The sequence below is a fragment of the Calliopsis andreniformis genome, chromosome 1, assembly GCF_051401765.1.
Source record: "Calliopsis andreniformis isolate RMS-2024a chromosome 1, iyCalAndr_principal, whole genome shotgun sequence".
Taxonomy (NCBI): Eukaryota; Metazoa; Arthropoda; class Insecta; order Hymenoptera; family Andrenidae; genus Calliopsis; species Calliopsis andreniformis.
The window spans coordinates 902,849-922,903 of record NC_135062.1 but is presented as its reverse complement, the minus strand read 5'-3'; the positions used below and the strand labels follow the sequence as shown (position 1 = coordinate 922,903).

The 20,055-nt window shown below is 36.5% G+C and overlaps 1 protein-coding gene across 3 annotated transcripts in view; it reads right to left on the bottom strand.

Moving 5' to 3' along the window:
- Fatp1 (Fatty acid transport protein 1) overlaps nucleotides 1–20,055 on the bottom strand; it is a 182,092-nt gene that overhangs the window by 95,725 nt on the left and 66,312 nt on the right. For all 3 annotated transcript variants that reach the window (XR_013002229.1, XM_076381414.1, XM_076381296.1), the window contains exon 7: nucleotides 17,661–17,898. Coding sequence is in view for 2 of the 3 variants with exons in the window: in XM_076381414.1 (XP_076237529.1) it covers nucleotides 17,661–17,898 (238 nt within the window). In the remaining variant the exon portion in view is untranslated. The remainder of the gene's footprint in view (nucleotides 1–17,660; nucleotides 17,899–20,055) is intronic.

Genomic DNA, 20,055 nt, shown 5'->3' with positions numbered 1-20,055 from the left:
TCGTAACCGTCGCAATGAATGCACGTGTCAAGATATTGTATGTTAAAAAACCATCTTATCGTTGAATATATTTTATTACATTGCATCATTTGTGTGATCATTCTCACCAAGCACGTTTCTGTAGTATCCTAAATATCACTAGGAAAAAGACTTACAAGGGTATAGTGGTAGCGTGTGGTCTAGCGCGATGTGTGGAAGTTTTCTTTATATTAAAGTATAATAATAATTAATGTTAAGTTTAATAAATATAATCATTATGGTAGTAAATGTTGCTTTAATTAATCTATGTACAACACAAGTTATCGGTAAGTGACACGAGCCACGATTAATTTTTTCAACTGTCCAAATATTTTCTTTTTCCAATTTGTTAAAAGGGGGTAGTGGCGGATCTACTCCCAAAAAGGCCAGAGACGTCATAAATTTTTGGAACCCCATCACAATAAATAACTTATGCAGATTATGTATGTATTGTTTTATTTTTATACAAAATTAAATAGACATAAAGTTAAGAATATTTAAATCAAGTATTTGAAAAGTCATCTGTTTCACATTTATCGTGGTAATAATGTAGCTTTATAATCCACACTCTAGGTATCAATAGCTAACAACAACTCCGTAAATTTTCATCCGATTTTCTTGAAATTTTTTATAGTGGATGCTAATACTATTCTGTTTATTTGCACGTACAGAATTTCCGGTTAATTGATGTATACAATAATACCGCTATAAGAGAGAAACCAATGAGGGCCAAAGTTTTACAGTTACCGAAGCAGGTAGTACATTTTCTCTGCTTTGATGTTTCCGAACGAAGAAAAGAACAGCGAGTGTAAAAGAAAGAGGGCCTGAAAGTCGAACGTAAAAAATGACAGTCAGTAGAAACCTTGACGCAGAAAAGTTAAGTCAGCTACTAATGCATTTCCCAGAGAATCTTATGAACTTCTAAGGGGTGAGTCTACAGATCAAACAATAACATTATGAGGAATATTTCTATGTGTATTTTTTATGAACAATTAAACCAAATCTGTACAGAAACTGTTTAGAAATTAATAATATTTTGAAGGAAGACTGTTGGGTAGCTGCGGATGATGATTTCTGTTTAAATGACAGATCCTACGTCCGATACCCAGCGAAATGAGTGTTTCTTAACAGTTACCCTGCGGTGGCGTACCTTGACTTTTTTACTCAAATTATTTTTTATTTATATGAAGCATGCACGTAACAATTCATTAAGTTATCTAAAAACATTAATCGATCGAATAGTAATGCTAATGTTCACCATTAACACTTTTCATTGTATTGTTACGTACGGAGAATATTTTCCGTCTACTCTCCCAAATATTCAAGTCTCTGCCTGTTAAGAGAAAACGCCCTAGCACTCTCGTTTTTTTCGTTATCTTAATGTAAGCGCGACTCCGAGCAGCTGGGTAGCAACCACGACGCTGTATCAACCGTGAGAAATTTCCTTATATGGAAATTTCTAACGAACCCCCACTCATTTTTCGGCCTATATAAACTCAGAGATTTTAGCCCTAACGGGTTCAGAACAGTACCGTCACGTTGATAGTCAAGTTCGTCAGAGTTGGTTGCTATCCAATTAGATCGGGCTAAAGTTCCCTTTCGAGTCTACAGTTAACCTCATAGAATCCGCGAGTCGGCATAAATTCTACCTGGCAATTCCTACGACCACTCTGTAAGTCCCCGCATCGCCAGTGCGTTAACACCGTGCATTAATATCATACACTTTACGCGACAATACTACACTGTACACTTGTACGTAAAGACTGATTTAGAATATATTTAAGTATTCATTGTAATTTTGCGTAGATTGCTTACAAACCTATAACTACCTTAAGCGATCCCATTCGAAGTTGACAGATCCACCACGATACAGCTTAACCGCTCAAGTTGTATCAATTAATAATTAAAAAGTTACGAGGCTCACTAACATCTCCTGCGGCTCTCTGATCTTACATCAGTTTCGTCCGCTTACCCTTACTTCCAAAGAAACTGCATTCAACCTAGTGGCTCCTCGATTTATTCGAGTTCGTCCACGAAAGCTAACCTATCCTGTAGCTAACTGATTTTTACATCAGTTTCGTCTACTTCTTACAGCTACCTGATACCAGGTTCGTCTGTACATTATCCAACTTCCTTACAGCACCCTGATTTCGCATCAGGCTCGTCTGTTCGAATTCGCCAACCTCCTTAACAGCACCTCAATTTAATTTGAGTTCGTCTGTAAAACTGATCCTAGTGACTCCCTGATTTCGCATCAGGTACGTTCACAAACTCACTCTCCTGCGGCTCACTGATCACCGATCAGTTTCGTCCGCAAGCACACCTATCCTCAGAGGCTCCCTGATTTTACATCAGGTCCGTTCTCGTCTACAATAATCATAACGGCTCACTGATCTCGCATCAGTTTCGTCCGTGTACCAACCAACACATCACCACTATATTCTTTGGAAATATACCTATCCTCGACGGTCTCTCGCGCTGCTCGCCTCCCGTCTCGTAACGGTATTAAAATCGATGATAATCTTGTAACCTACTAAAAAGCATTCCACAATAGATACCTCAACCTTAATAATGAAATTACTTTTAATTATACTGATAATCAAACATTAACTACCAAGCACTGAAACACTAATAACAAACAGCACTGTACCACTCTTAATAATACTTTAAATAATAACTGATACGGTATTGCTGGGCCCCGTGCCCGCAACATTCCAGTCCTGATGGCGCGGGCCAGTGCGATGGTGTTTTGTGTACGCGATGTATAGCAGAGCCGCGAGTGTATCACGTTGCGCAGATAAAAAGAGATTGTATTTTATGTGGTGTCATGATATTGTAATTTCTTTCTATTATATTGTAAGAATAAAAGTGAGGTTCGTAGTTATGACGATCCACGTTTCCTATCAATAACAACTGTCATATTGTATTACATATACAGGGTGTAACAAAAATGTCGCAGTTCCTTAAAAGGGGTGATTTAGGGGGTGATTTGAAACAACTTTTTCCTTAGCGAAAATGTAAGATGAGGCTTCGTTAACGAGTTATTAACGAAAAACACCGGCCAATGAGAGCGCGAGTTTGCCGCCCGAGCGACCGCGGTAGCGTTGGGTACGCGCGCTAGATGCTACAGTTGTACTCCGAACAAGAAAGTCGTCATACATCGAAGAAAATAGCATTAGTATGAAAACTGAAAGCGACATAATAAATAACACCGAGTCCTTTTTTTGTTTATCACTTGAAGTGAATAATTACTTAAAATCGAGGAAAACTACGTGCAACGTAAAAACACGAATATGTAAATCTCTTATTCGCATAACGTATAAACGAAAAAGCAATACAACGAAAAATAAAGGAAGAAGAGAACAAACTTCACCTGTAGTTTGTAAACCTGTGTCACTGGGTCACTGTACCGATCCTGGTCATCGACTGTCGAAATGGTTTATGCTAGGGCACGCGTTTAGGTAATTTATGGCTTTATTGCTTTGGTTTCGAAGGAGACATGATCTCGGAGTGTCCGAACAAAGAAGGTCTGAGGTGCTTAAACTACGTGGGGGGTACAAGGAGCTTCTTTGGAAAAATTCTACCCTGCCATAAACCACTCCAGAGGTCGATGACCAGTATCGGTACAGTGACCCAGTGACACAGATTTACAAACTACAGATGAATTGCATTTAATTCATTAATGATTATTATTTTTTAAATCTAACGCAGACTACTTTCAACGTTTCTATCTTCAACGTTAATTCTCCAATTCTCCGTTCATTTCTTTTGTTGCATTGCTTTTTCGTTTATACGTTATGCAAATATTTTCACACTAATGCTATTTCCTTCGACGCATGTCGACTTTCTTGTTCGGAGTACAACCGTAGCGCCCAGCGCGTACCCAACGCTACCGCAGTCGCTCGAACGGCAAACTCGCGCTCTCATTGGCCGGTGTTTTTCATTAATAACTCGTTAACGAAGCCTCATCTTACATTTTCGCTAAGGAAAAAGTTGTTTCAAATCACCCCCTGAATCATCCCTTTTAAGGAACTGCGACATTTTTGTTACACCCTGTATACTGCACATACCCTTATAAGCTAATAAAGTAGTTTTAAATTAATTTAATACACAAAAAGGTAAAAACTTTCAGTGTCGTTAAAACTGTTCTGATCTTTTGAAGCTCTTTGCACAATTTTCCGAAACTTCCGAACTCAGAATTGACAGTAACCAGTTACGAATTTTGCGTATTCTTCCAGACCCATTTTTAAGAAAAAGGGAGGACAATAGAAACACTAATCCTGACTTTAACTGGATATCTGCGTTTACAAAGATAGAGATGTTAGAATGGGTCTTACTGAACTGAGGTCAGGTCAGAATCGTTTTAACACCGAGATCGAAAGCACGTCTAAGCGATTGTTGATTTCCTTCATACCTTATTTGAAGCTTTTATTTTTTGGTCTACTACAGAGGAGCAGTGGTATCTGTTATTAGTACTTCAGTGCTTGATCGTTAATGTTTGACTATCAGTGTTATTTAAAGTGGTTTCATTAGTAGTGAATCTGTATCAATTAACATTAAAGATTTTTCTGTGCTTAATAAAACGTGTTCTGAAAAATAGGATAAAACAACAGGAGATAAAAGATTGAAACATCGAATTGATAAGTAAATATATTATCATTACACATACTCCTATAGTTTACGATTATTAGTGTTACCGTATCATATTGAAAGTATTGGCAAGAAAGAAAGGTTACTCAAATTGGATCTGTTAAGTCAATGCACCTTGACAGGCCTCCTATGTTGGGACACGCACATCACTGTGCCGGTCTTCACTGATCGGTAGACATTGCTGCGTGGCAGAGTAGTGATAAGCTCACACTCCTATGCGTGACTTTCCACAGTAAAATCGACACCAAGCCTTTACGGTTTGTTTGCACCATGTGGTTCCTTCCAAACATTTTCTCTACTCAACAATCTGGATACGATTACTTAATAAAAAAAATTAACATTAATTTTCAATGTTGTAAATAATTTGGCGGGCTGGATTTTTACAAATGTCCACCGATCCAGAAGTATAGATTCACTCTTCATAGACACGACCACTAATTTTTGTATACCCTATACAGTATAATGTTGATGAAAGTAATAAAAAGCATGCAGCATTCCTAACTCAAGTCATTGATTCTGATTCGTATTATGAACAGTTCAAAGTATATCCAATACATGAGAAAAGAATAAATAAAACACCAACTAATATTTATAAAATTGTAACGAACCGTGCGTTGTAGTACATAAAACGTTCACAGGTAGAGCGGCTCACCTGTGAACAGGGAGTAGGATTCGCGTGGCGTGCAGTTAAGAAATAAATTTCATAGACTATGATTTTTCTTTAAAATAGAACATGAAATGATTTATTAACCTAAATGTTTTACACTACTAAAGTGCTTAATTCTATTCTTATAACCATACAAACTTCAGTCTTTTGATGAGATAGATTCTTATTAATATGTAAACTGGTATTTATCGCGAGGTTCTATATCGACGGAATATTAATGACTTATAATCTGAGCAGTGATGACAGTGATGATCAATGTGGATTAAGGGCCTAGGATCAGATATGTCAGGGCGGTGACATTACCGACAAAATTAGGCAAAAACAGAGGTTTACGCGATGACGCTTTACGTCCTTATATTGAAAGATTTTGAGATGGAAAAGGACTCATTCGATAGAGGAAGGTTCAATCTAGCCCGCGCTGGTCATTATTTAATCAGCTTCTGCTGATGTTCAGTAATATGAGTGTTCAAAGTAAAGCAAAAATCGACAAATTCACAGTCATGAAATCTAAGCATTTTTAGCTAATTTAGGGATTGTTCTGAGCGAAATCATGACCAGCGCGGGCTAGATTGAACCTTCCTCTATCGAATGAGCCCTTTTACAGCTCAAAACCTTCCAATATAAGGACGTAAAGCGTCAGCGCGATTTTGCAGTGCTTTTTGCGAGGTTAGAGATAAAACAGAGTAAAAAAGTGACAAGTTTAGTTCCGCTTGAACAGACCAGGCGGCGCCTAATCAGGAGGCCCGTGCTGCCCTGAGTTGGCACGCGAGTTTCGAGAATTTGACGCACTACTCCACATGCAACTATACGAGCTGCGTGTTTCGTTCATGTCCCGGGAGAAGTCCCATGAAAAGTCATTCCGAGTGACATTGTAAAGGTTCGAACAGAAAGTGAGCTCGGCGGTTCGGACTGCTTCGGACGGCTTCGGAAAGATTCGGAAAGAAGCTTGAAACGCTTCGGCAAGCGCAACACGGCACAAGCAGCCTTTTTGATATAGATATTTTCACGTTTCGACTCGGAAGGAGATTATTCGGTGAGATCTTCAAAAATTTTTATGAAATTTTGAGGGATGAGTTTAAAGATCAAACGATGACATTCTCTGTATTTTGTATGAAAAATTAAATTAAAACAAGTTTATGTACAAGATGATACAATCGAGAAAGAGCGATTCTACATGCAATAATAAACTAAAAATAAAGAATATAAATTGTTTATAATATTTATATGTTCTTAGGTCTGGGTTAGGTCCGGTTTAGGTCTGGATATATACAAAATAAAAGGAGACATTGCTAAAAATACATTAATTTAATATGTTTACTTTTTAATTATAATAATTTATAATTAAATTTTCCCCCCCGTTCCCGCCTCTTCCCCCCAGGCCAGTTTCGCAGTTGCTGCCGCGACCCCGACTGCGGCTTCTCCCATACTTCCACTTGCGGATTTTCGTTTTAAAGTCCCAAAATTATAATATGAAAAATAGACACATGTTATTCACGAAATTTATTTCGTTCTTGAACAAAAAATGAATAGATAAATTACTGAGCGCTTTAGCATAAGATCGCCTATGATCTACGTATCTTTTGTGGTCATGCCTCCTCTAAAGCTTGCACCGACTCCGGCGTCGGCGCTAGCTTTAGAGGAGGCATGACGACAAAACGTACGTAGATCATAGGCGATCTTAGGCTAAAGCGCTAAGTAATTTATCTATTCATTTTTTGTTCAAGAACGAAGTAAATTTCGTGAATAACATGTGTCTATTTTTCATATTACAGTTCTGGGATTTTAAAAAGAAAGTCCGTAAATGAAAGTATGGAAGAAGCCGCGGTCGGGGTCGCAGCGGCAACCGTGATTCTGATGATTATAAATATATTAAATTAATGTATTTTTAGGAACGTCTCCTCTTATTTTGTATATACCCAGAGCTAACCCTGACCTAACCCAGACCAAACCGGAAGGAAAAACGAATAGGAAATAATTCGCCACATATACAAAGAGATAACTAAAATTCGTTTTCTGTTATTGTTTGTAAGTAAATTAATATGAAATCATCATGAACTTGTTTTAATTGTTTTTTAAAGGCTGGTATCAAGAACGTAGAAAGTGTAAAACTTGTAAGTATATCATCTTTTACATTCAAGTTACTCGGAGAAAGTGAACTGCACTGCACTCTGCCGAACTATCTTCGTTCTATCTGTAACTCCTTGCTGGTGCTGGCGCTGCCTTATTTATACCAAAAAATTGCCTCCCTCTTGCGCCTGCGTGTTCCATCGCACGCCATGGGATGTCGCTTTGGGACGTACTGATTTTATGCGCATACGTAATCAGAAGCGTCCTGTTGTGTGTGTGCACGCGCGTAGCGTGCCGCTGGCGCCAGGATTCGATTTATGGATTTGAGGTTAGAGTTATGAGTTAGGGCTAGGGGTTTAGATCACTGCTACTGTTCAGATTTAATTATCACTCATTATCTATTAAAGAAGAGATTGTCTTTTTGGTTAAAACTCGATTTCTTCGTAGGCGAAATCGCAGCTGGTTGTTAGAAACTGTTGTGTCGAGGCTACTCCTATAAACAACCGAGATAAACAATTGATCCTTCTCTGTTTTCCCGATATATTTTGTTACGGCCGTTATGGAATGCTTCATAAACACCAAATTCCAATATGGTCGTTTGATTTCATTAAGTCTAGCTTAATGTCAAGACATTCACATTTTCGTCTAAATGTATAATACATCATTTTTCCTACTAAACAATGCAAACATTCGACAAATTAGTAGCGGAATATATCATAAAATTCGCACAGTTAACCCACGATACAGATTTACTGCAGCTGATATACGACTCAATAATAAAAAGAGTGAAAATATGTATTCAAACTGGAGGGGACGTTTTTGAATATTTATTCTAGTAGCAAGACTGTTATTCGAATTAGTACACTCTAGAGCAATACAACGGGAACAAGCGTGTGATCGCGTGCGCGGATCTCCGATTGAGAAGATGCATCCAGGCTGACGGCAATGTTTTCGAACACTTATTATAGAATGAGTATTTAGTGAGTCATAAAAATTATGTCATTATTTAAAGTGAACATTTAGTGTGATTATTTCTGTGGTCAGATGATAAAATGTAATATATTTAATTTTCCAGTAAAAATCATCATATCATGAGTTACCACTTCGCTTTTCTTTTTAAATACATGACACATGGATGTCTTGTCTTGCCAACTTCTGCATCTATCATGTAATAATACATGAAAGAACACATACCTTACTGTTTATGAAAGGTGAATACATCACACTTTGGAATCTGACCACACATTTAATTTGAAAATTTGTTGACAGTTATTGCGCCCACGAATCATTGTCTTTTTTTAAATTTACTGTGTTAGAGTGTTATTTTGATATGCACAGAATTTGCCAAAGTTTATGAAAATCGTATATTACTACAACCTGCATTAGAATCAACGTGGAAGACGGTACAATGTATGGGAATGTGTACGCATGGCTTTCGTGTGTTAATGCGCGCAACTACGACTGCACAATTAGTTGCCCTAGCATTCAAACTATCCGCCCGGAATTAATATTCACCGGAAATATTCGGAAATGAAACTCTAAATTGCAAAATGGTAAAAGACTTCTTGATTTTTTTTTCATAAGCAATATGCATGTTTCGGCTTGGCCCATAATTTTGAGACATCCTGTATAAAAGAAATTAGTCCTACGCTTTCCTCGATGCGATCAGTAAGCGACTTTTTATTGCATTCGGTCCAATCTCTGCAGCTAGATTCACACGAAATAAATTCCTTACTATGTTAAATTCCGTTTGTTCGCCTAAAAATCCTATAGGTAAAATTAAACACTTCTTTCTAAGGCGTGAGTATCAAAGTAGAGGTATGCAACATTGTATATGGATATGGATCGAAAATGCATCAATAATAGGACAGTTCTTTATTTCATTAAAGAACACGTAACATCTAAAGTGCCTAAACACGATATTTCGCCCTTGCTACATCAACACAAGCTATGCCGTCGAAACGTTTGATATTATCAATTCCACTAAATCGTTACATGCTTGATTGTGGAATATTGCGTTATGTACGCTAAGTAATAGAGAATGTGGAGCAACTGAAGCTGCCGATATTCTTCTAGGAATTTGTTTACATTATATGGACCTTAATACAACATTCGGATGATTAGACATTAACTAAGTAGGAAAATTGAGTCCTATAAGTATTGTATTGAAAACACTACGTAATGAGTTAAAAAATACAGTACTTTTTATCGTACATAAATGAAATATTGATAGTTTCCAATATCGATTTCCAACTTGCCACTATTGGCAGTGCCAACGGAAGGTTTGGTAAAAAATACATTTTTTCTTTCGGTGACTTGCTACAGCTACCACCAGTTCATGAAGAGCCAGTGTTCATTAGGATTTCGAATAGTAAAAATGAAAAGCAATTTGGTTCGTTGAGCTCAGTTGATCTACGGGTAGATTTGCTTACTTATGACGAATTGACTATTAACATGAGATAAAAAAGGAGTAATGCTTATTGCGAATTATTATCAAGGACGCTTAGATATGTTTACGCAGTCAGATAAGCAAATGTTAAAAACGAGGAAAATACCATTTCTGTCTTCAGATATAGACACGTTCAGACACGTTCACGTTCAGCCGTGTGCCGATAACACGTTTCTATTATGTGGAATGAGTGAACTGTATGGCATGGACTAAAGTCATGTTAAGAGTGAAGTTGAAGCGAGTGTGATTGAATGGTTGTTGTGCTGTTTTATCGTTGTCTTGGTTTTGTCAATAAGATACATTTTGTCCGTTTGAACCGTGATTGCATTTTTCTGTATCTGATCCTACAAAATTGGGGGCTCATCCAAGATTCGAGTAGAATTGTCGAAAGTTGTAGTGATAGCGTTGAGATTAGAGTGGGTTGCGTTGATTTCAAGTCGTCTGTGTCGTGTTTGTGAAAATGGAAAGTTACCAGAATCTTTCTGTTGTGCGCCTCAAGGAGGAATTGAAGAAACTTGGTTTACCAACGTCAGGCACGGAACCTGAACTTGTATTACGATTAGCAGCAGCGAATCCAAAGGGTGCATCTATCGCGGTCTCAGTGGAGGAAGCATTTGATAGTGATGCAAACGGCGAAGATGTCGGCTTTACAGGAGAGCAAGAACCGTTAGGTGTGCAAAATTGTGAGCGAGAGTGGGAATTTTTGCGACGTGAGAATGAACTTTTAAAGAGAGAAATGGAACTTTAGCGTTGTGAAGTCGAAATCGAAATGTCGCAACGAATGCAAAATTTTAGTGCAGAGAGCAACGAACATCAAAATTTGCGAGAAAAGATGAACATCAAAGCGATTGCGGATTTAGCAAATCATTTTGATGGTGATGCTAATCGCTATGAGCAATGGGAAAAACAAATTACCCTGTTAAAAACGTCCTATAAGCTGTCGGAAGCTGAGAGTCGAATTCTAGTTGGTTCACGTTTGAAAGGGAAAGCCCTTGAGTGGTTTCATTCGAGACCCGAGTTCATTCGAATGCCGCTTAATGAATTTTTGATGAGTTGCAGACGATGTTCAATCACCAACCAAATAAAGCGGCGAGAAGAAAGAAGTTTGAACAGCGTATATGAAAAAAGGATGAACTGTTTAGTGAATACTTCCACGAAAAGGTGATTTTGGCGAACCGTGTTCCTATCGAGGATAATGAAGTGATAGATTATGTTATCGATGGTATTTCTGATCCGGTTTTACAAAATCAAGCATGTATTCAGCGATTTAGTGACAAAGCATCGTTACTAACAGCGTTTGAGAAAGTAAAATTGTTTCCGTCAACCAAATTCACGGAAAATTTTGAGAAGCAGCGAACGGGAGCGGTGGAGAAGAAAGTGTGGGAGAAGAAGGATCCCATCAACGAAGGAGCGTCTCATCGAAGTGAAACGGTGCGAAGATGTCATAGTTGCGGTGCAAACGATCATGTGTTTGCAGAGTGTCCTACTAGAGACAAAGGAAGAAAGTGTTTGCAGAGTGTCCTACTAGAGACAAAGGAAGAAAGTGTTTTCAGTGTCCTGAGTTTGGTCACATTTCGCTGAATTGTTCGTTGAAGAAGTCAGTGACAGTGGCGACCAAAGACTCCACAGACTTTAATAGTGTTGCGCAGATTTCCAGAGGTAAATATTGTAAGAATGTAAAGATTGATGGACATTGCTTCAGAGCGTTGATTGATACAGGGTCAGATTTCTGCTTGATGCGTGCTAGTAAGTATGTAGAGGTGGGTGTACCTCAATTGCTTAAGAAAACGATTACGTTCCGTGGCGTAGGATCTAGCAATTATAAAACATTGACCAAATTTGCAACCAATTTAACAATAGACGATGGAGTGCATGATATTAAAATTAATATCATTTTTGATCTGTTCACATCGCATGACTTAATAATAAGTGCAGAATTTTTGAATGGTGTGGAAGCATTGATTAAAGATGGTCAAATGTCTATCAAGGAGCCAATTTTGAAATATGCTTCTGATGAACGCGAGCTTTTGAACATATTGTGTGTACGAGTTGAATAGCGTGGATGTATCATACATTGAAGACTGGAAGTATCGCGATGCGGTAGAAAATTTAGTTGAATCGTATCGTCCGTAGAAAAGATATCATATAAGATAAAGATAGATAGATATCAAAATGAACATAATTCTTAAAGATGATGAACCTGTGTATCAGCGGACAAGACGATTGTCGGTGGTAGAGAGATAGTGGCAAAACAGGTAGAAGAATGGTTGTGTGATGATGTGGTGCAACCATCTTTATCTGACTATGCTAGCCCTATTGTCTTAGTTAATAAGAAAGACGGGTCAAAGAGGTTATGTGTAGATTATAGGTTACTTAATGCAAAGATCATAAGAGATACGTATACTTTACCCCTTACAGACGATCAGTTAGACTTATTACAGGAAGCAAAAATATTTAGCACTTTAGATCTGAAAAATGGATTTTTCCATGTATCAGTTGATCCAAATAGCCGGAAATATGCGTCATTTATTACTCCAGATGGCCAGTATGAATTTTTGAAGGTTCCGTTTGGTTTATGCAATTCCCCGGCTATTTTCCAACGATTTATAAATAGAATATTTAAAGATTTAACAACTAAAACAGTAGTCTTATATGGATGATCTTATAGTGCCATCATCAAATTACGAAAGCGCTTTGGAGAATTTAAAGGAAGTATTAGAAGTCTCAGCTGGAAGTGTCTCAGGCTGGATTGATAATTAACTGGAAAAAATGTTCTTTTTTGCAAAAGCGTGTAGAGTTTTCAGGTCATATAATTAAGGATGGAAATGTGCGGCCATGGGAAAAGAAAACTGCAGTAATAATAAATTTTCCGAAACCTCGAACGAGTAAGCAGTTACAGAGTTTTTTAAGCTTAGCTGGATATTTCAGAAAATTTATTTATAACTATTCCGTTATAGCACGACAGTTAAGCGATTTTTTGAAAGCGAATAATGAATTTCGATTCGGTGAAAAAGAGTTGTGTGCGTTTGAGCGATTAAAGGCGATATTATGGAAAAAGCCTGTGTTGCGGTTGTATCGAGTTGGTGCGGAAACGGAGTTGCATACGGATGCTTCAAGTGTTGGTTATGGATCGGTTTTGTTACAGCGTAATGCGGAGGATGGTTTTTTACAACCAATATATTATGCGAGTGGAAAGACGAATGCAGCGGAATCTAAATATCCGAGTTAGGAATTAGAAGCGTTGGCTATTGTAAAAGCGGTTAAAAAGTTTAGAGTTTATTTGTTAGGTATATCGTTCAAAATTGTCACGGACTGTAAGGCTTTTGCTTTAACTCTGAAGAAAAAAGATTTAAGTGTGCGAGTGGCGAGATGGGCTCTTTTGCTTGAAGAGTTCCAATACACAATGGAGCATCGATCCGGGAGAGTATGTCGCATGTGGATGCACTTAGTCGGCAGCCTCTATCCAATTGTTTCGTTATTGACCATGAAGAGGAAGAATTAATAGCGCGGTTATGGAAAGCACAGCGTGAAGATTCGTCGTTGGACAAAGTATTTTCTGCATATGAAGAGGGGCGTATCGATGGACACGTCGGTAGGAGTGGTCTTCTATTTAAGGAAGTGGATCATGAAATTCGCTTGGTGGTGCCTATGAGCATGCAGTCACAAATCATACGACGAAAGCAGGAAAAGGGACATTTTTCAAGGAGTAAAACAATACTTCTTTTAAAGAAAGAATACTGGTTTCCCAATATGCTTGCGAAAACTGAAAAGATTATTCAAAATTGTGTTGAATGCATATTGGCGAATAAGAAACAAGGGAAGGAAGAAGGTTTTCTTCATGTTATTGATAAGGATGACTGTCCTCTTCAAACATATCACGTTGATCATTTGGGATCAGTTCCTTCGACTCGGAAAAAGTATAAATTTATATTTGTTGTCGTTGATACGTTTTCTAAATTTGCCTGGCTTTATGCGACGCGGCCAACAGAAACAACTGAAGTTTTTAATCGGTTGCAAAAGCAAGCAGTGATATTTGGAAACCCGAAATGAATTATCTCTGATAGGGAAACTGCGTTCACATCGCGTGCCTTTGAAGACTATTGTCATGTTGAAGGTATACAACACATAAAAATAGCGACAAGTATACCGCGAGGTAATGGGCAAGTGGAACGCATTAATAGAACATTAATACCATTGCTGATTAAACTTTCTCAAGAAAATCCGCAGGAATGGTATAGGCACCTTGGTCTTGCGCAGAAGTATTTAAATTCTATGCGTGATCGTAGCATTGGCATGACGCTTTTTAATTTACTGTTAGGGGTTGACATGAGGTTACAAGAGGATGTCTCAATACGTGAGATGATAGAACAAGAACAAATAGTTATTTTTCAGGAAAACGGGATAATTTGCGAAAAAAGGCGAAGGAAGAAATTTCGAAAATACAAGAAGAAAATATTAAATGTTATAACCGGAAGAGAAAGAAGGCCTGGCGGTATAAAATTGGTGATCTTGTGGCTATACAACGAACACAATTAAAGCCGGGAACAAAATTTTCAGCTAAATATTTGTCGGTGGTATAACTATTATGCACTTCAGTTTTATATATTATGTATCTTTACGGTATATAGATTCTTCAGTGAATAATTCAAATAAATATTTACATTTGTGTTTACATAAGGTGTACCTTAACGAAAATATTAGTTGTTTATATTGTCAAGAGACAAAAATAAGTGGACACACATTTATCGTAATGCTCGATTTCACGTAATGGTCTCAAATTAACTGTTTAGTTGACGTCTAAGCTTTATACAAGAGAGATTATTTATAAGGGCATAGCAGAATGTCAGTCAGAAAAGAAATTTCAAATCAAATTCGTGATTTGATTACTGATGGACTCCGGCAGAAAATTTCGTTACCGTGATAGCAAACAAGTACAATATTTCAAAAAGTGCGGTAGAAAAAGTTTATAGAAAATACTGAGTACCTCATACCATTGAAAATTTAAGAGACTGCGGAAGTAAACGTTGTACCACCGCGAGAAACGATGGTCAAATCATTTGTAAATATAGACAAAATCCAATAATCGCATTGCGAAATATTGCAGAAATGTTACAATTAAGTTCGTCATCGAAACCAATATGACGGAGGTTGAAGGAGGTGGGATTAAGAAGTATCTTAACACGTGAAGCCAAACGTAAGCCGCACATTAATCAAATCAACAATAGGAAACGTTTAACTTTTGCTAAAAAATATATAAATATGGCAACATCATTTTAGAGAAAAATAATATGTAGTTGATCGAAGCAAATTTGAATTGAAACAATTAAAAATGAAGCATTATGTATGGAGGAAAAGAAGTGAAGCATACAAAAGGCCGTTTATTACACTAACTATTCAATTTGGTGGAGCGTCATTAATGTTGTAGAGGTGTTTCTGGTGGAATGGAGTTGACAATTTGCTATAGATGGATGGGATAATGAATATTGACAAGTATATTGAAAAAATAAACGAAAATTTAGAAGAAGTAGATGTAAAAATGGGTCTCAACAAAGGATTTATTTTGCAGCAAGACAACGACCCAAAGTGTACTGCTAAAAATAATAAAAAAATTTGTTGAAGATTCAAATATTAAATTGTTAGAATGGCCGACACAATGTCCGGATTTGAATCAACAGAAAACTTATGGAATGTATTGGATTCAAAAGTGTCATTAGAAAAACGGTATAACAAGAACGACTTTTTTAGAAATTTACAATTGGCATTTGAAAATATTAATAAAAATTATATTCAAAATTTGATAAATAGCATTCCACGTCATTTAGAAACTATTATTGCTGCAAAGGGTGGACATACTACATACCGATTCTATGTATATTTCTTATATATTCTATTACCTGTTCACTTATTTTTGTCCCTCGACAATCAACTAACAATTTCGTTAAGTATATCTTATTTTAGGACAAATGTAAATATTAATTTAAATTACTCGCTAAATGATTATGTACCATAAAAATATACAGGGAGAACGAAATAACTTGACCACTTCAAATAGCTCATTTACAGGTTGCAGCAGGAAGAAATGACAGAGGAAAAAGTTGCTTGATTTGAAGGGGCTTATATTATGGTATGCGAAAAGTTTGTCTTAAATTTATACTCTTTTAGATTTCAAGGACATTGCAATTTTTTTAAATGAAGCGACATATTTTTATTATCGTTGCATGATATCCCAGATCAAGATCAATCCAATGACTTAGAATACTATGACCTTCATGTGACGTTGAACACGAAAAACTAAAAAATATTTTGACAAATAATTTTGTAAGTACGTAATACAACTACATTGTACAGAGCTCCCAAATTAAGAGAATAAACACAGTTATTATGCGATAATATTAGTCCGATCTCCCGGATATTGTTTACAATGTATTTCACGTCCATTATTATTGATAGTCGTAAAAGACTGTAATCATGGATCGTTACAGTAGTGAAAAAAGAACTGAAATGTTCTTAATTTACGATAAATATAAGTGTGATGCTGTGAAGATACAACAATTATACGCTGAACGATTCCCAGATAAAAGACATCCATCGCGTCACATGTTTAGACGGCTACAATAAATAACAACTATATTCATTTGAGTAAATTAGACATTCACTTAGAATACGTATCCAAAAATGCATGGAAAATGAGAAACAGCATTTTGAACACATTTTATGACTATGTAAGTCGTTATTTCTTGTCTTAACAAAATGTTTTTGAGCTATCATGCAAAAATGATAAAAATATATCATTCTATTTAAACAATTGCGGTGACCTTGAAATTTAAAAAAATATGACCTAAAGACAAATTTTTTACATACTATAATCAAGCAACTTTTCTTTGTCATTTCTTTCTATTATAAAATGTAAGCAAAATATGTATATAAGATGACCAAGTTATTTCGTTCACCATGTATAATATATAAAACTTAAATGCATAATATTAGTACTATTGTAGTATCATAGTTTTAAAAGACCTTAGTCTTAAGAACAGGAAGAGGGTCGTAAAAGAGAAAGTGTCGATGGACAGAAAGCAGACCCAATGGCTGGGCGATGGGCCGATGCGTCGTCGATGGTGCTAAGAGTGTGGTGGGAGGGGAAAAAAGAGCATTAAAGGTTTTTCGTGGCGAAAAAGTGGACAGAGTTGTAAGGAAAGTCGAGAGTGCCGTACAGAGAGAAAAGACTGGTATTTTAACATGTACAGTATTGTCACCTAATATAATCCTTGATCTTAATAAATATTATTATTATACATAATACTACACTATTTTTACTAAATTAAATTCATACCTATTTCCTGTACCTATCTACTCAATGTTGTTCATAACTGGATGTGCGACAACTACTACTGTGCTTTGTCTATAAATCATCTACTTAGCTATAGTTGCCTGTTATCCGAAAGGATGAAATATCAATTATTCCCAGAACCTTGCACGATCTTAAATAGTAAAACACAGTGTAAAAAGTTCCTTCTTGTCTAAATGTAAAATCGTGAAGTAAATGTATATGAGAGTAGTCACTAATAACCGCGTGATAGATGTGACTTTAAATAAATAAAATAAAAAGAATACAATATCTTCACCCCATATCTGTCAAATATCTGCTGCTGAATGAGCCCTTAAAAAGTAAAAATATTCGTAGACAAATAGTTATCATACCTTACCATTTAATTAAAATCATCGTGGGACTGTAAAATGCAATACAAAATGGTAACATTGTCACAACAAATGAAAAATACGTAAATTAATAAATATGATATCGTCACTTACCGTCGGTGAAATCTACTCCATATATGAGAGCCTGACATTTGGATATGTTGATACTGTGCGAGAGAGCAGTTTTACGCAGATTAGTATTAATAAGGGGCACTATTATTCCCAGTTTGCTCAGTCCTAGCCAAATTGCAACAAATTCCACTCGATTTTCTAAAAGTAAACCAACTACGTCTCCTTTATGGTATCCATGGGTTTTAAATACAGTAGCAATTTTATTACTGTAATCTTCCACCTGTAAATATTCGTTTACATATCGTTTAGTTTTCCAATGCTGAATCAGATATTAACATCTTTATGCTAAAAGTAATTTAAAAATACTGATATTACAATGCATAAGAAAAAATTGTAATTTAGAAAAAAGACGCAAAGTGTTGAATATCAAATAAGATACATGTAAACAACATTATTCTAGGACGTATAAACTCTTCAGAAATTATCGAGTGTTTCATCATCTATTATTTAAAATTTATATATTTTGTCACTCTCATCTACTGCTTAAAGGTACTCTTATTCATACCTTTCATTAATTATACGTCATATTTAATTTTTATTAAATTGTTATATGCAATTTTTTTGTAGTTAGTTTATCTTATGGTTTTACATATTTTTTCTGTACTGAAGAGTTTATCTCGTTAACAAATTAATAATAATTTGGGTGAACACTGGTGAAATGCAATTGTATTGTGTATATAACTGTAAAAGTATCTTAGAAGATCTCTTCATGGAAGTAGATTAATTATAACTCTGCGGACTACTGCATATATCAACGAAATTTTTGCATGCATTATCGAAAAACCCAGGGTATTTAAGGGCGTTCGGTAGTCACGTGACTTTTCAAGATTGCCAGGTCGGTATCTGCTATTACAGTTTTCGTTACAGGAATAGTATTACCCACAGGAACGTGGCTGTCTGATGAACGCAAGAAGGAGCCATTCAACTGTTCAAATTCCTGCAAGCGGCACGAGCCAAGCGCGATGTTTTCGATTGCTGAGATATTTTCAGTGATTCAATATAGCATTGAATCGTGCGAATGTAGTGGTATTTATCAAACGACACATGATATTTGTATGTGTATAACTTTTACACGTGTCACATTCTAAATACCACTACATTCATATTATTCATTGTTTGCCCACATCGATGCCTTTTTCGAGATAGGCCCTTTTTCCAAATATCAGTACATACGTATACGTATACATATACAGTAATGTGAGAGTCACGCTCGGGTCTGGTCGTAGCTCTCGTCCGTGACTGGTAGTCGATTTGCCTTCCTTTGCTCTCGGTCGAACAAGAGCTACGATTAGATCTGAGCGCAGCGTCCGCATCATCACTGTAGTGGATTGGAGTACTTTTCGTAGCATTCCGCATATCTCGGCGACCGAGAGCAAAGGAACCCGAATCGTCTACCAGTCATGGACGAGAGCTGCACTCGGGTCTGGCCGCGGCTATCGAATCGACTACCATTCAATCGACTACTCAATAGACTACCTCTAACATTACTGTATACGTGGATGAACGTGACCTTTCTTTCTGCAAATCAAGTTTCATGTATCTTTGAAAATAATAATCTAAAAGATAATTTGTTATAGCCAATAAATTTTACCCCTTATACCATGCAAATTTCATGTAAACAGTTTTTTTATATCTTAAACAATTAAGGAAAGAATGGACTGTACAGTGTACGCCGGACACCCGGTATGCATACATAGGTGGTAACGCGCTAGGTTACGAGCTAGCGATGCGAAGCGCGACGCGAGTTGAACATAACCGAGTGTTACTCGAAATCACGACAGCTAATCGACGGTATTGAAATATTTCAATTCCCTATGCGTGTCTGGTGCTGTATCCAAACGCACACGACTGTTTTAAATATACATGTGATCTACTGCATTTATTTCTTCATTATACATAATGTAACTGCGACATCAGACGTATAGGATCTCACAATCTCACCCCGTAACCGTAATGAAATGATGAACCTCAAGATGCACGGATCCTATACCGGTCATCTATGTCTTTACCATTGCTCAAGTTCGGATCCCGTTCAAAGCTGCAACTTTTTTTTATTCTACAAGTAATTTTAATATATAATTCCAATCTTTATATAAATTTGATTTTATATTACTTTGGCTTAAATTATTATTTTATTCCATAAAAGACTGGTTGTAACAAAATGAGAACAGTGCAACAGTGTTCTATGGCTACCTGTGTGGCTAAAATATGAATTATATTTTATACAGTACTTTATAAATTAAGTAATATATGCAACGAGGAATTCTAAAGTTAAAAAACTAAAAAGAAATTATGTGTGAAATAGAAAAGTCACAAATTTGAACCCGTATGATAGCAAAAAACGGGCTCCGTATTCTTGTCTTCATGGGCTTTCGTA